The 14,062-nt window shown below is 44.9% G+C and overlaps 1 protein-coding gene and 1 non-coding gene across 3 annotated transcripts in view; both read left to right on the top strand.

Moving 5' to 3' along the window:
- Positions 1 to 14,062, top strand: part of CAMK1D (calcium/calmodulin dependent protein kinase ID) — a 401,474-nt gene that overhangs the window by 352,631 nt on the left and 34,781 nt on the right. For both annotated transcript variants that reach the window (XM_061435695.1, XM_061435696.1), the window contains exon 6: positions 5,200 to 5,275. In XM_061435695.1, coding sequence (XP_061291679.1) covers positions 5,200 to 5,275 — 76 coding nt within the window. The remainder of the gene's footprint in view (positions 1 to 5,199; positions 5,276 to 14,062) is intronic.
- Positions 8,673 to 8,744, top strand: TRNAC-ACA (transfer RNA cysteine (anticodon ACA)). The gene has a single exon. It is a non-coding gene; the product is annotated as a tRNA-Cys (tRNA).

The following is a 14,062-nucleotide window of genomic DNA, read 5'->3' as shown; positions in this document are numbered from 1 at the left end:
AGGAGCCTGCTGGAGGCTAGTGGATGACAGGTCTGTGATGAATGGACCTGGGAACCCAACTGTCAGGTTCAACCCAAGTCACCCAGGTGAGGCTGCCGACACCCCACCCCTACTCTCTCCACCTCGAAAAGGCTGACTTCAGCCAAGCCTAAGATGCAGTCAGGAGGTTGGACCTGCCACCTGTCTTGGATCTGTCCCTTCAACACTTTGGGTGGGCGGACACCTCTACTGCCACTGATGACCACTGACTGCCCCAAGGTCCGGGTCTTAAAATGCACTGGAGGAACACGTGTGCCCTCCAAACTTGAATCTTTACAAAAAAAAAAAAAAAAAAACATTAGTTTTTTGGTTTGTTTTTGTCTACACCATGTGGTATGCAAAATCTTAGTTCCCTGACCAGGGATGGAGCCCACTGTATTAGGAGCGTGGAGTCCTAACCATTGGACTTGCAGGGAATTCTCTCCACTTGAGTTTTCCTCTTCTGCTGTGTCTGTGCCTCAAAATCAAGCCCTTTCCTGCTCTGCCTGGGGGCTGATGGCATTGCAGACAAGCTGCAGTGCCTCTCCATGACTGCTCCCTTTGTCAGTAGCTCCAGTTAAGTTATTTCAATTCAAAGCCACCCTCAGTTAGAAGGTGTGGGGGTGGCTAGAGTCATTGCCAACCTGCCACAACACGTGAATCATGCTGGGTACAATTAGGAGAGAAAATTATTTCTGCTTGATGAAAAAGTTCTTAATCGGCAGCTCCTGTGGGTGCTGGGGGTGAGATGGGATGGTGGTGGCACAGAGAACCCTCATCACTTCCTGACGCTCCAGGTGGACAGTGTTCCATGCCATCGCCCTCAATTGTTGTTTGAAAGTTTGTAAGTTGGATGCTGTGACTTTTTAGAATTCCAGTGAATTCTCGCCAATGGTATAAGATTGATAACATAACATGAAGGAGTTTGGTTGATTCTCAGAATGAAAACTGGTATTTCAAAAGATCAGAGGAAAAAAAAAAGATCAGAGAAAAGGGATTCTGCCAGCACTATATTTGAAAGGGACCAGGGGAGTGGTAGGAGTGTGGTCATTCAGTCATGTCCGACTCTTTGAGACCCCATGGACTATATAGCCCACCAGGCTCCTCTGTCCATGGAATTCTTTAAGCAAGAGCACTGGAGTGGGTTGCCATTCCCTTCTCCAGGGGATCTTCCTGACCCAGGGATTGAACCTGGGTCTGCTGCATTTCAGGCAGATTCTTTACTCTCTGAGCCACAGTGGTAGGAGGGGAAATGGTAGGAGGACCAAAAACCAGAGGAGTGAAACCCGTTGACAGAACAATGGAGCCAAGTGCAGAACACAGATGGAGACTAGGAGAAAAAATATCACCCCATGACCTCAGGGGTTCACCATGGTTTGATCACCATGTCTGTTTGTCCAGAAGGTTTTGAATATTGCCTGAGAGTTAATTTTTTCCAAGAATTACTATGAGGTGAAACGTTAGCCATTTAAAGCTAGGTGGGCTTGTTCAAACCATGTCCGGAAGAACATTTGGTTCCAGGAAAACAGAATTTGGTTCTCAAGGGAAAACAGAATTTAAGCGATTCACGTGTGCACCATCATGCAACTGTAAGAATATATTAAGTTGGTGAGAATTTTAATTCCAAATCATTTTGGTTCCAGGAAAACAGAATTTGGTTCTCAAGGGAAAACAGAATTTAAGCGATTCACGTGTGCACCATCATGCAACTGTAAGAATATATTAAGTTGGTGAGAATTTTAATTCCAAATCAGTTTGCTTTGTCTTTTTTATCATGACATTGCATGATATCTGGCTTCACCCCCTGGATTTGGTTCAAGTGCAATGAAGAACTTCACCAGAGGGCAAATGGTTCTGGTGTCAGTTGATTGAAAAGTATTTATGTTTTGCTGCAGTTGCTATAACCCAGATAAGACACAATGTCAAAGAGAACAAGACATGTTTGGTACAGGTACATAGAGTTCCACCCCCAATGTGGATACCCATCATTTAGAACTTTGCCCTAACATCCTTGCAGTTGTTCTATATCAGGTCTTTTAATAAAAAAGCCTTACTTGATGTTAAAAGTGTATTATTTAAACAGAAATCTCATATTTTTAAAAATTAGGTGTCATCTGTGGTTTCAGGAATCTAAACATCCATGGCCCAAGTTGCATATAATTCAGCCACTTGCTTTTCAAGTCTCGAAATTTGCCAGACTGCAGGCCAAGGGCTTGATGGGCAGGTGTCCCCAGGCATGTGGATTTCAAAAGGGAAACCGTGTTCTTTATTCCCTTGTTTGCTGAACAGTGGATGGTGGCCAGTACTTTCTGTTTTCTAACAGATGATGTTGAGGAGGAGGATTTTTTTTTTTTTTTTTAAAGAATTCTTCCTCCCACATTCACAGAACTGGAAGACTGTGAGAATGGAGTGCTCAGGAGGAGAACACAGAGGATTAGCTCTTCCTAGGAGTCCAGCGTGCTTTGCTGGGGCTGGGTCTCATCCTTTGGTATCATGGAGTGTTTAGGCACCACTATCGTGCCCCTAAAGAGCCTGACAGACCACGTGACACGGAAGCTGGGGCTTCTCCCCACCTGCTTGGTGCTCCTGACATCTGCTGTCAGCTTTGCGGGGAGGTGGAGCTGGATCAGGGCCTTCCCAGGTGGTGCTAGTGGCAAAGAACCCGCCTGCCAAGGCAGGAAACATGAGAGATACAGGTTTGATCCCTGGGTCGGGAAGATCCCCTGGAGGAGGGCGTGGCAACCCATTCCATTATTCTTCCCTGGAGAACCCCATGGACAGAGGAGCCTGGTGGGCTATGGTCTATAGGGTCACAAAGAGTTGGACGTGACTGAAGCGACTTAGTATGCATGCGTGGACCTGGATCAGACGTTGCTCTGTGAGCCTTTTCTGCTTCTTTTGAACTTTCCATCAGGCCACGAGGATGGCCCTGGAGGCTCAAAAATAAGCTCCCTGCAGAAACAGCCCCCTCCCACCACCTGTGCCCTTGTGGCCACTCAGACTAGAACATCAGCTCTAAGACCGCCTACCTCCTAAATTAGTTTGCTGTGGGAAATGGCTCCCTTTCATCCATTGCTGTAATAGAAGTATCTGAGAAACAGACTCTGAGCAGTTCTGGAGAAAAGGAACAATGGCTGTAGCCAGCTCCCAGTTATCCAAGGGCCACTTCTCCAGGTTGTGGGTTCCCTAGCTTTGTAGTTGAAGGTGAACGTAACAAAGATGTAGAAATGTGTTTATTTTGCTCTTGTTAAAAAAAAATTTTTTTTTTAAGTGATCGGAGGAATTGGGGCTGAAACCTAAAATTAGATTTGGGTGTTATCCGTGGACTGTATTTCTTACCATCATAAGCAGAAACATCCACAGGAGTTTGTGTCTTTCCCTCTTGCTCAGGAAGGTATCTGCAACAGGGTAAGAGGACTTCCCTGTTCGTTTTTCTGCAAAAGGGCTTTTCTCCAAACTGAAGCAATGCTATCTTCATAGTCAGTAGGTTCCAGTGGAAAGAGCAGGAACAGGATGAGATTGAATTGTGTTCAGTATCTCCTGAGCCATATCTCCTGGGTGTTGTCAGAAAAGGCACATCTCAGGGCTTTCCTGGTGACTCAGTCCTCAAGAATCTGCCTGCCAGTGCAGGAGACCCAGGTTTGATCCCTAGTCCGGGAGGATCCCATGTGCCACAGAGCAGCTAAGCCCATGTGCCACAACTACTGAGCCCACACACTCTAGAGCCCGTTCTCCATAACGAGAGAAGCGACCGCGACGAGAAGCCCTTGCACCATAACTAGAGAGGAGCCCCCGCTCCCCGCAACTAGAGAAAAGCCTGAGCAGCAGCAAAGGCCTAGCACAGCCAAAGTTAGTTAATTAGTTAAAATAGAGAAGGCACATGTCCGAGGCTCATTTTCCTTACTGTTGAGGTGCAGAGTTGTTGGAAGGACAGTAGAGAACGTTTACGAATGAACAGGATGAGACCCAGGCACTTAATTCAAGTGAAACCAAGTATGGCAACCCACTCCAGTATTCTTGCCTGGAGACTTTCATGGACAGAGGAGCCTGGTGGGCTACAGTCCATGCGCTCGCAAAGAGTCGGCCATGACTGAGTGACTAAACACTTTAACTTTTAAGTTGGTGTAGAAGCCTCTTGGTAGCTGGATGCTGTGGAAAAGTGCCCTGCTGTCTGAGGCCCCATGCACCCCTACCTGTAACTTGGGAAGCAGGATGGTAACTAAGCTCTTCCCTACCAATGCAGTTGTAGGGGGTTAATGCATCCCCAGCTCACAGAACACAGCTCAGCCTGTGACAAGTACCATGTAACCTGGAGCTATTTCTATTTCTCTACGTTCTTAAATTTTCTGCAGAGTCTATCCTAGACACTTCAACCAGATGTGTTTTTGCATAAAAAGGAGGTTTTACTTGTGAAGACGGTTTGCTTCCTTTTCTATGTTTGTTTACTCTTTGCACAAATACATACGGCAGACTGTGCTGAGTGCCAGACACCTGGTGGGTTGTTCAATGTTGGGCAGTAGCCACAGGCCAGGAACAGGAAATAATACAAAATAAACCAAGGCCCTGGACAGGCGAGTCTTGATGAATAGCGTGTTAGAACCAGGAAATGAGATTAAGTAGCATTTTTCCTGTTTCACAGATGAGAAAATAAAATGGCACAAGTGACAGATAACCCATCAAAACTTTAGAGAAGGAACTAGGGGCAGACTTGAGGCAGGGCCCCGGAGACTTGTTCTAAATCTAATCTTGACTATAAGCTCCATGAAGGCAGGAGGAGGGGGCTTCACCTGCCCGTCCCCACAGCACCTAGAAAGACCCTACACAGGGGCCAGAAATGCTTCCTTGAATTGATTTGAGGTGAAGTCACACCCCGGGCCCCAGACTGGGTATTCACTCCTCTCTGTCTGGTCTGAGCTTTAGAACAGCACTGACATAAAATATCTCCTGTGCAGTGTGTGTTGATTGATTTACAACCTCCAGTTATACACATATGTGAACGCTCCCCTTTTGTCCAGTTACAAAAGTCAACAAATACATCAGATTGCATGTTTCTTCTCAGTTTCTAGAATCACCAAAAGTTCAGCCCAAGTAGCAGACCAAAAAAGCGAAAAGGCGCCCACAGACCACCTTATGTTCTTGTCGTTTAAATTGTCAGGCTGTGTCTCTCCTTTGTTGTCTCAGCTCCTGAAGTCCTCGCCCAGAAGCCCTACAGCAAAGCCGTCGACTGCTGGTCCATCGGGGTGATTGCCTACATCTTGTAAGTATGACTTGCCATCTCGGCTTCTTTTTTTCTTTTTAAATGGAATTGTAACAAAATATACATTTTATTTTGTATACAAAATTTACCATTTTAACCATTTCTAAGTGTTAGAGTTGGACTGTAAAGAAAGCTGAGTGCTAAAGAATTGATGCTTTTGAACTGTGGTGGTGGAGAAGACTCTTGAGAGTCCCCTGGACTGCAAGGAGATCCAACCAGTCCATCCTAAAGGAAATCAGTCCTGGGTGTTCACTGGAAGGACTGATGTTGAAGCTGAAGCTCCAATACTTTGGCCACTTGAAAGAAGAGCTGACTCATTGGAGAAGACCCTGATGCTGGGAAAGATTGAAGGCAGGAGAAGGGGACGACAGAGGATGAGATGGTTGGATGGCATCACTGACTCAATGGACATGAGTTTGGGTAAACTCCGGGAGTTGGTGATGGACAGGGAGGCCTAGCGTGCTGCTGTCCATGGGGTCGCAAAGAGTCAGACATGACTGTGTGACTGAACTGAACTGAAGAGTACAATTCAGTGGCATCAAGTACATTCCCAGTATGGTACCACCATCACCACTATCCGTCTCCAGAGCTTTTTCATCTTCCCAAACAGAAACTCACTAAACATTAACTCCCATTCATTTCCCCCAGCCCCTGGCAACACCACTCTGCTTTCTGGTTCTATGAATGTGGCTTCTCTAGGTATCTCATGGAAAGGGGATCATAAATGTTTGTCCTTTTTTGTCTCTCTCTCTTTTTTTTACTTAGTGTAATGTCCTCAGGGTTTATCCATGTTGTAGTGTGTGTCAGAACTTCATTCTTTTTCGAGGCTGAATTATATTCCATTGTGTGTATATACTACATTTTTGCTTATCCATTCATCCATCGGTGGACACTTGGGTTGCTTCCACCTTTTGGCTATTGTGAGTAATGCTGCTATGAATGCAGGTGCACTAATACCTGTTTGCGTCCTGCTCTTGATGCTTTTGAGTGTATTCTCAGATTGCTGAGTCACGTGGTAATTCTGTGTTTAACTACTGGAGGAGTTGTCATACTGTTTTCTAAAGCAACACCAACATTTTACATTCCCAGCAGGGATGCACAAGGGTGTCCCATTTCTCTACATCCTTGCCATCAATTTTTTTCCATTTTTTGACAACAGCCTTCCTAGTAGGTGGAAAGATGAAGTCGTATCTCATTCTGGGCTTGATTTGCATTTCCCTTACAGCTTGTGATGTTGAGCATCTTTTCATGTACCACCTTGGCTTGACGATGCAATATGAAAATATTAGGGCAAATCCAACAGAAATCACAGTAAGAGGGACTTCCCTGGTGGTCCAGTGGTTAAGAATCTGCCCTGCAATGCAGGAGACACAGGTTCAATCCCTGGTCTTGGAACTAAGATCCCACGTGCCATGAACAACCAAGCCTACAGGCAAAACTAGAGTGCCTGCGTGCTGCAGCAGAGAGCCCATGTGCTGCAACAAAGACCAAATACATGTATGTTAAAACAAGAAATCACAGTAAGAAAAATGTGATGGAAACCAAAATTTAGCCTTGGAATTGCTCATTTCTTCTCAGGTGCCTTATCTCTACGACCTAGGAAACACCATGGTCATAGGCCTGTTGCACTTATTTTCAGTTTGGTTCAGTCATTCAGTCGTGTCCGACTCTTTGTGACCCCATGAACCACAGCACACCAGGCCTCCCTGTCCATCACCAACTCCAGGAGTCCATGCAAACCCATGTCCATTGAGTTGGTGATGCCATCCAACCATCTCATCCTCTGTCGTCCCCTTCTTCTCCTTTTTATAGTTATGTGTTGATTTGCTTAAGTTCACTGTAAAGTTATTTTTAAGTTACAATTTCTTTTTGTAGTGATACTTTCAAACACTTATTATGGAACATACTTTCAGGGTAGGTTTAGGTCAGTGAGTCCCTAACTAATAGCAGATGAATCTCTTCTCCTTAACATCCTCAAGGAGGGGACAAAGCCCACCACAGCCAAGAGGCTAAGAGAGACTGTGATGGGAGAAAGACTGGAAACACCCCCCTGTATTGGTTTTGTCTCATTATCTGGGAAGCAAGTAGTCTTTATACAGCATCCTTTCAATTGGCAACTTTTGCAATTTAATGAGGATTTAGCTGACAGCTCTTGTAGATTCTTGGCCTTATCACAGGAGAATTTTATCTGTTATGATGTACTTGGGTGTAGGGCTCCCACTTATGGAATTTAGGTAAAAGCCAGATTCATCTGAGCTATTAAACAAAGCTAACACATTGCACCTAGAGAATGCTTTCAATTCTGAGGCACGTTGGCCATCTTCTGCAGTCGTGTGGTCCTTTTTATGGAAGGAGGTGGGTTCCAGACCCTTTTGAGAATCTAATGAAAGCTGTGGATCCTCCTCCCTATAAACTCACACCCATACAATTTTGCATACTGTATTGGAGGGTCCTGGGTGAGCAGACTCTGGCCATGGCCTTGTGTTATTTCCCTGGCTCCCTAAACCCTCAACTAAAGCTCTTATCCTTGACCAGCTTGACTGTGAAAGACTTAGAGAAATGAGCGATAAGCCAGTCCTCTTCCTGCAAAGCACCAAAGCAGGTATCATCTAGAGAAATCTTCCATGGGTCTAGGTGAAAGACTGACCCTTTATCTGGCCTTCTGCTTTTTTGCTTCATTACATCCATTCTGAATCTTGAGCCATTGCTCTGGTCTGCATTAGTGTCTATATATAATTATTTCCCTGAAGTCTTGGCACTGGGGTACCATATGTCAGAATACCTGAGAGGAGGTATGTACTGCATTATTGGGATAAGCAGTTTAAAACCAAGCACTGGTGCCTTAGCTCATACTGCTTTAACAGAATACCACAGACTGAGTGACATAACCAACTGACATTTATTTCTCACAGTTCTGGAGGCTGGAAGTCCAAGGTCAAGGTGCCAGCTGGTTTGGTTCTTGGTGAGAACCCTCTTCCTGGCTTGGTGTGCAGATGGCTACCATCTTGCTGTGTCTTCCTCCTCTTGCCAAGAGGGAGGGAAAGCTCTCTGGTATCTCTTCTTCTAAGGGCACTAATCCCATCAGGAGGTCCCCACCTTAATGACCTCATCTAAATGTAGTTATCTCTCAAAGGCACTATCTCCAAATATCATCATGTTGAGGGGTAGGGTTTCAACATATGGCTTTGGGTTACACAATTTAGTCCACAGTAAATGGTTTGGTTGACCTCAGCTTAGTGAAAATATTAAAGCAGAATCCCCTTGAAACATGGACATTTTAGGTCAGGCGTGGCACACACTTTACAATAACGATATCAAACCTTTGTATTACAGTGCAGTGTATCCTTGAGTGAAATCAGAGTTCTGCTAGTGAGGAAGAACTGCTAGTGAGGGGGCTTCCCTGGTGGCTCAGACGGTAAAGCGTCTGTCTACAACACAGGAGACCCAGGTTCGATCCCTGGGTTGGGAAGATCCCCTGGAGAAGGAAATGGCAATCCACTCCAGTACTATTGCCTAGAAAATCCCATGTACAGAGGAGCCTGGTAGGCTACAGTCCATGGGGTTGCAAAGAGTCAGACACGACTGAGCGATTTCACTTTCACTTTCAGTGAGGAAGAAGGCAAGAAATGGATTTGCAGTAGGTAACACTGTGTCTGCCACGGGGCATAAGTAGGAAAATATCAGAAGGCCAACATGGTTAGAGGATCAAGACAGGATATAAGCAAGAGCCAGGGGAAGGGGAGACCTGAAAGAAAACTGACGGTTTTTTTCTTTTTTTTTTGGCCCCACTACGTGGCATGAGGTATCTTAGTTCCCCAACCGGGGGTCAGACTTGCGCCTTCTGCAGTGGAAGTACAGAGTCTTAACCACTGGGCCAGTAGGGAAGTCCCAAAAACTTAGATTGTAACCCAAGTTGTAGTGCGAAGTCAAAGAACAGTTGACCAGAGGTGTGACCTGATCTGATTTTCACTCTGCACTCTACGTGAACCCAGCCAAATATTATATTGTATACTACAGTGATGTTCATTCGAATATTAGTCTGGCTACTCTTCTAACAAGGGATTAGACAGGGCAGAACAAAGACGGTTCAGAGGCTTACATTGGATGAGTGGTGATGATTGCTTCTGCCCTGGGGGCAAGGATGGAGGTGAAATGGTAGATATACTGTGGATGTGAAGGATGAAGGGTAGGGATGCTTCAAGGATAAACCCAACTTTGGGGCAGATGGTAGGAGAGTGATATAGAAACAATTTAGGGAGTAGGCAAGATTAGGAATTTCATTTTGGTCATGTTGAACTTGAGTCACCTTTGAGACACCCATTGACTACGTGTGGAGTTCAGAAATCTGGGATAGAGATACTGACAGGTTTACTGGGTATGAGCTGAGCAGTAGAATTAATACATCCCACTCCTTATCAGTGCAGTATACAATATAATATTTGGCTGGATTCCCATAGAGCATTAAGCAAAGAAATACTGTATTTCTTTGTTTTTATATTAAGTATAAACTTGATAAGCTGAAACTTGATGGTTGCCTGGTCACCACTGTGTTTGCTTCAAGGATTGGTCTCAGGTTGATTTCATGATTGTGTCAGACTTCAAAATGGCAGCCTGGGTTTTTATCTTCCTTGGTACCTTCCAGAGCTCAGAGAGTCTCAAGCAGAGAACAGATGGACTTTGGACATCTCACTTATACCTTCCACAGTGCTCAGATTATTATGAGTAAAAGGCCAAATCCTAGGTATAAATTGCTACATAATAGGGCTCTTGCCTGGAGAACCACTGGTCTCAAATTCATCATTATCGGTGTCAACAACTGGCATTTCTTCAGTACATTCTCTATTCCAGGCACTGTGTGAGGTGCTGAAAATAATCAAGATGACAAAGACATGATGCCTCTCATCAGAGTACAGTGTATATGGTGGCACAAGCAGTTTCCTAAGTAGACTGAGTGACACTCAAGGCTGGTGTCCAGCTCTCATAGTTCCTGGGATGAAGCCACCATTGAGAAGGATAGGGTATTCAGGAAGGAGGGACCATCATCCCAAGGATATCCAGAAGTTTGGAAAAGACTAATGTAAGCAGAGAAGCCAGAGGACAGCATCCCAACCAGGGGAGAGATGCAGACACGGGAACTGGGGTGCCTGAGGCGTGTTTGAGGACCGCAAAATACGCTGTGAAAGGCTCTGACTGGGTTGGTATTCTCGGTTAGAAGGTCGGCTCTGGGCTGAACTAGTGTCAGAAGTGAGAACTCATGGAACTCACACTCTGGCTACTCTGCATGGGTCCGCCATGCCTGATCTTCCTATCCCATCCTTGATCTGAAGACCGATGAGGAAGGCTGCTGAGTGGGTCGTGACCGACAGGCAGCACACAGAGAAGCCGGTGCTCCCTGGGGGAATCCATGCCGAGCCTTTGATCGTTCGTGTCGCCTGGCATGGGAAAGAGGTCAGCCTCTGCCATTTGGGGGCTGCAGCAGCGTTATTGCCCTTTGATGAGCCTGTCGCCCTGAGATATCAGCTTGTAGCAACAGTGGCTGTGACAGACACCCCATTTTCTCCTCTCCGCATGCCATTCAAACATTCCTCATTTTGTCGGCGTAGATCCTTGATAAATCGGTTCTCTTTTGGATCTCCACAGTCATTAATGTTATCCATTATTTGGCAAGAGAAATATTGTTTTTTTCCTAACAAGGAGACTCGTTTTTAAAAACCCTTTTGGTAGGTCCTTTCCCTGCCAGGAATCTTCCTTTGAGGATCAGGACTTGGAAAAAAAAAAATCTTTGCCCAAGTAGCCTAAGCTGCTGGGAAGGATTGAAGATGGGTAGGCTGGACACCATAATGAATTTGTTGGTGTCTAGTCTGATGAGAAAAAGAGATGCAAGAAGTCAAAGTGGTTATCTGAGGAGCTTTACAAATAGCTGAGGAAAGAAGAGAAGTAAAAGGCAAGGGAGAAAGGGAAAGATACCCAACTGAATGCAGATTCCAGAGTATAGCAAGGAGAGATAAGAAGGCCTTCTGAACAATACAAAGAAATAGAAGAAAACAACTGAATGGGAAAGACTGGAGATCTCTTCAAGAAAATTGGAGTTACCAAGGGAACATTTCATGTAAGGATGGGCACGATAAAGGACAGAAACAGTAAGGACCTAACAGAAGCAGCAGAGATTAAGAAGAGGTGGCAAGAATATACAGAAGAACTATTTAAAAAAACAAAAAAGGTCTTAATGATCCAGATAACCATGATGGTGTGGTCACTCATCTAGAGCTGGACATCCTGGAGTGTGAGGCCAAGTGGGCCTTAGGAAGGATTACTATAATCAAAGCTAGTGGAGGTGATGGAATTCCAGCTGAGCTATTTCAAATCCTAAAAGATGATGCTGTTGAAGTGCTATTCTCGGTGTGTCGGCAAATTTGGAAAACTCAGCAGTGGCCACAAGACTGGAAAAGGTCAGTTTTCATTCCAATACCAAAGAAAGGCAATGCCAAAGAATGCGCAAACTACATTGAGTACAGTCATGCTCATTTACATGCTCAAAATCCTTCATGCTGGGCTTCAGCAGTATGGGAACTAAGAACTTCTAGGTGTACATCTGGGTTTGGGAAAGGCAGAGGAACCAGAGATAAATTGACAACATCTGCTGGATCATAGAAAAAGCAAGAGAATTCCAGAAAAACATCTACTTCTGTTTCATTAAGATGCTAAAGGCTTTGTGTGAATCACAACAAACCGGAAAATTCTTAGAGATAGGAATACCAGACTACCTTATCTGTCTTCTGATAAACCTGTATGCAGGTCAAAAAGCAACAGTTAGAACTGGACATGGAACAATGAACTGGTTCCAAATTGGAAAAGGAGTATGTCAAGGCTATATGTTGTCATCGTGCTTAACTTATATGCAGAGTACATCATGAGAAATGCTGGGCTGGATGAATCACAAGCTGGAATCAAGATTGCTGGGAGAAATATCAACAATCTCAGATAGGCAGATGATACCACTCTAATGGCAGAAAGCATAAAGTAACTAAAGAGCTCTTGATGAGGGTGAAAGAGGAGAGTGAAAAAGCTGGCCTGAAATTCAGAATTCAGAAAACTAAGATCATGGCACCCATCCCATCACTTCATGGCAAATAGAAGGGGAAAAAGTGGAAGTGACAGACTTTCTTTTCTTGGGCTCCAAAATCATTGAATACAGTGCCGGCAGCCATGAAATTAAAAGACACTTGCTCCTTGGAAGGAAAGCTATGACAAACCTAGACAGTGTATGAAAAAGCAGAGAAACCACTTTGCTGACAAAGGTCCATATACTCAAAGCTAGGATTTTTCCAGTAGTCATGTACAAGTGTGAGAGTTGGGCCACAAAGAAGGTGGAGCACCAGAGAATTGCTGCTTTAAAATTGTGGTGCTAGAGAAGACTTGAGAACCCCTTGGACAGAAAGGAGATCAAACCAGTCAATGCTAAAGGAAACCAGTCAATGCTAAAGGATGGTTAGGGGTGGATTTGCCAGATCTGCTGTGGGTGGTGAGGGCGCTTACCCATGCTGTGACCTCTGACCTCTCTGCCTAGAGGAAATCCCAGGTGAATACTCATGCGCATACCCTTACTTTTTGACTGCCTTCCTACACTGTTCAGTTTTTTAAACTAAGTCACAGAAATAAATTGACCAAGGTACACAGCATAATTAGCTTTGTAAGAATGGAACTAAGAATCCTTAACTGGCACACTAGGTCCATTTTCTGAGACAAAGGATGCTCCTTACCAAGGAACTCATCATTCTTTCCACCACTGAGAGCTGCCCCTTTATGGACCCATGTGTCCCAGAGAGACAGCACAAACCCACGCTTCAGTAGGAGAGAACACGATGTGATTATTGAGCCCCAGTGAAACATCCAAGCCTGGGGTATTATGATGGTTCCTCTTCTCATTTAACCCTGATAGAAATAATGAACTGGCATTGTCAGCAGGCAGCAGTTATCATATTTTCATAAACCTCGCAGAGTGGGACATATCGCCACATCCAGGCCACCATGGGTATATAGTTTTAACCTTGGCTTTAGACATTTAGAAATGAAATTACATCTGTTGCTTCATCTTGCTCAGATGATCTCAGGTAATTGATTCACACTAGCCAGACTCTAAAGATATTAAAACAAAACCAAAAAAAAACCCACAACTGGAATGTCCATTTATTAAATCATAATGAGATGCATGCCCTGCAAAATAATGAGATATGCATGTCATCAGACTAGCAAGTTCCAGGAGAAAGCAGACTCCAACAGGGAGTTTCCTTAGTGACCAGGGATCAGAGCTGAGGAGTTGGGTGGACTTGGATGGCCTTGGGTGTTTTCATGAAGCCCTTCGTGGGCTCCCAGTCACCTCTGTCTCCCAAAGGTGATTTCTGGAAAAGGGGGACCACTGTTGCCGCATCTCTGGTCAGAGTGGCCGCGTGCAGACGTTCTTACACCTGCTGCCTCCCTCCACCTTAAAGACCAGCCACCACCTTGCACTCTTCTTTTGTTGTTCTAGCCTCACTGTTTTTATTTCAACAGGCATTGATGTTGGTTATAATTTCCAGGCTCACTGATTTTACTCCTGCATTTCAGTGTGGCTGCTTTTTGAGGAGTCTCAGAAAGATGCCCAATCCTCGCCACCCCCCCTGGTCTATACTGAGTGGACCTTGTGGGTGCCTAAGTGCTGTTTGTTTACGAGTCCTGCTTGACCATATTTCAGCTTCATTCATGGGCTCATGACCCTCTCTCCGCTGCTTTGGGAGAAGGACTATTAGT

This window comes from Bos javanicus, chromosome 13 (genome assembly GCF_032452875.1).
Source record: "Bos javanicus breed banteng chromosome 13, ARS-OSU_banteng_1.0, whole genome shotgun sequence".
NCBI lineage: Eukaryota > Metazoa > Chordata > Mammalia > Artiodactyla > Bovidae > Bos > Bos javanicus.
The sequence above is the reverse complement of the archived record's forward strand: the minus strand, read 5'-3'. Positions and strand labels throughout refer to the sequence as shown.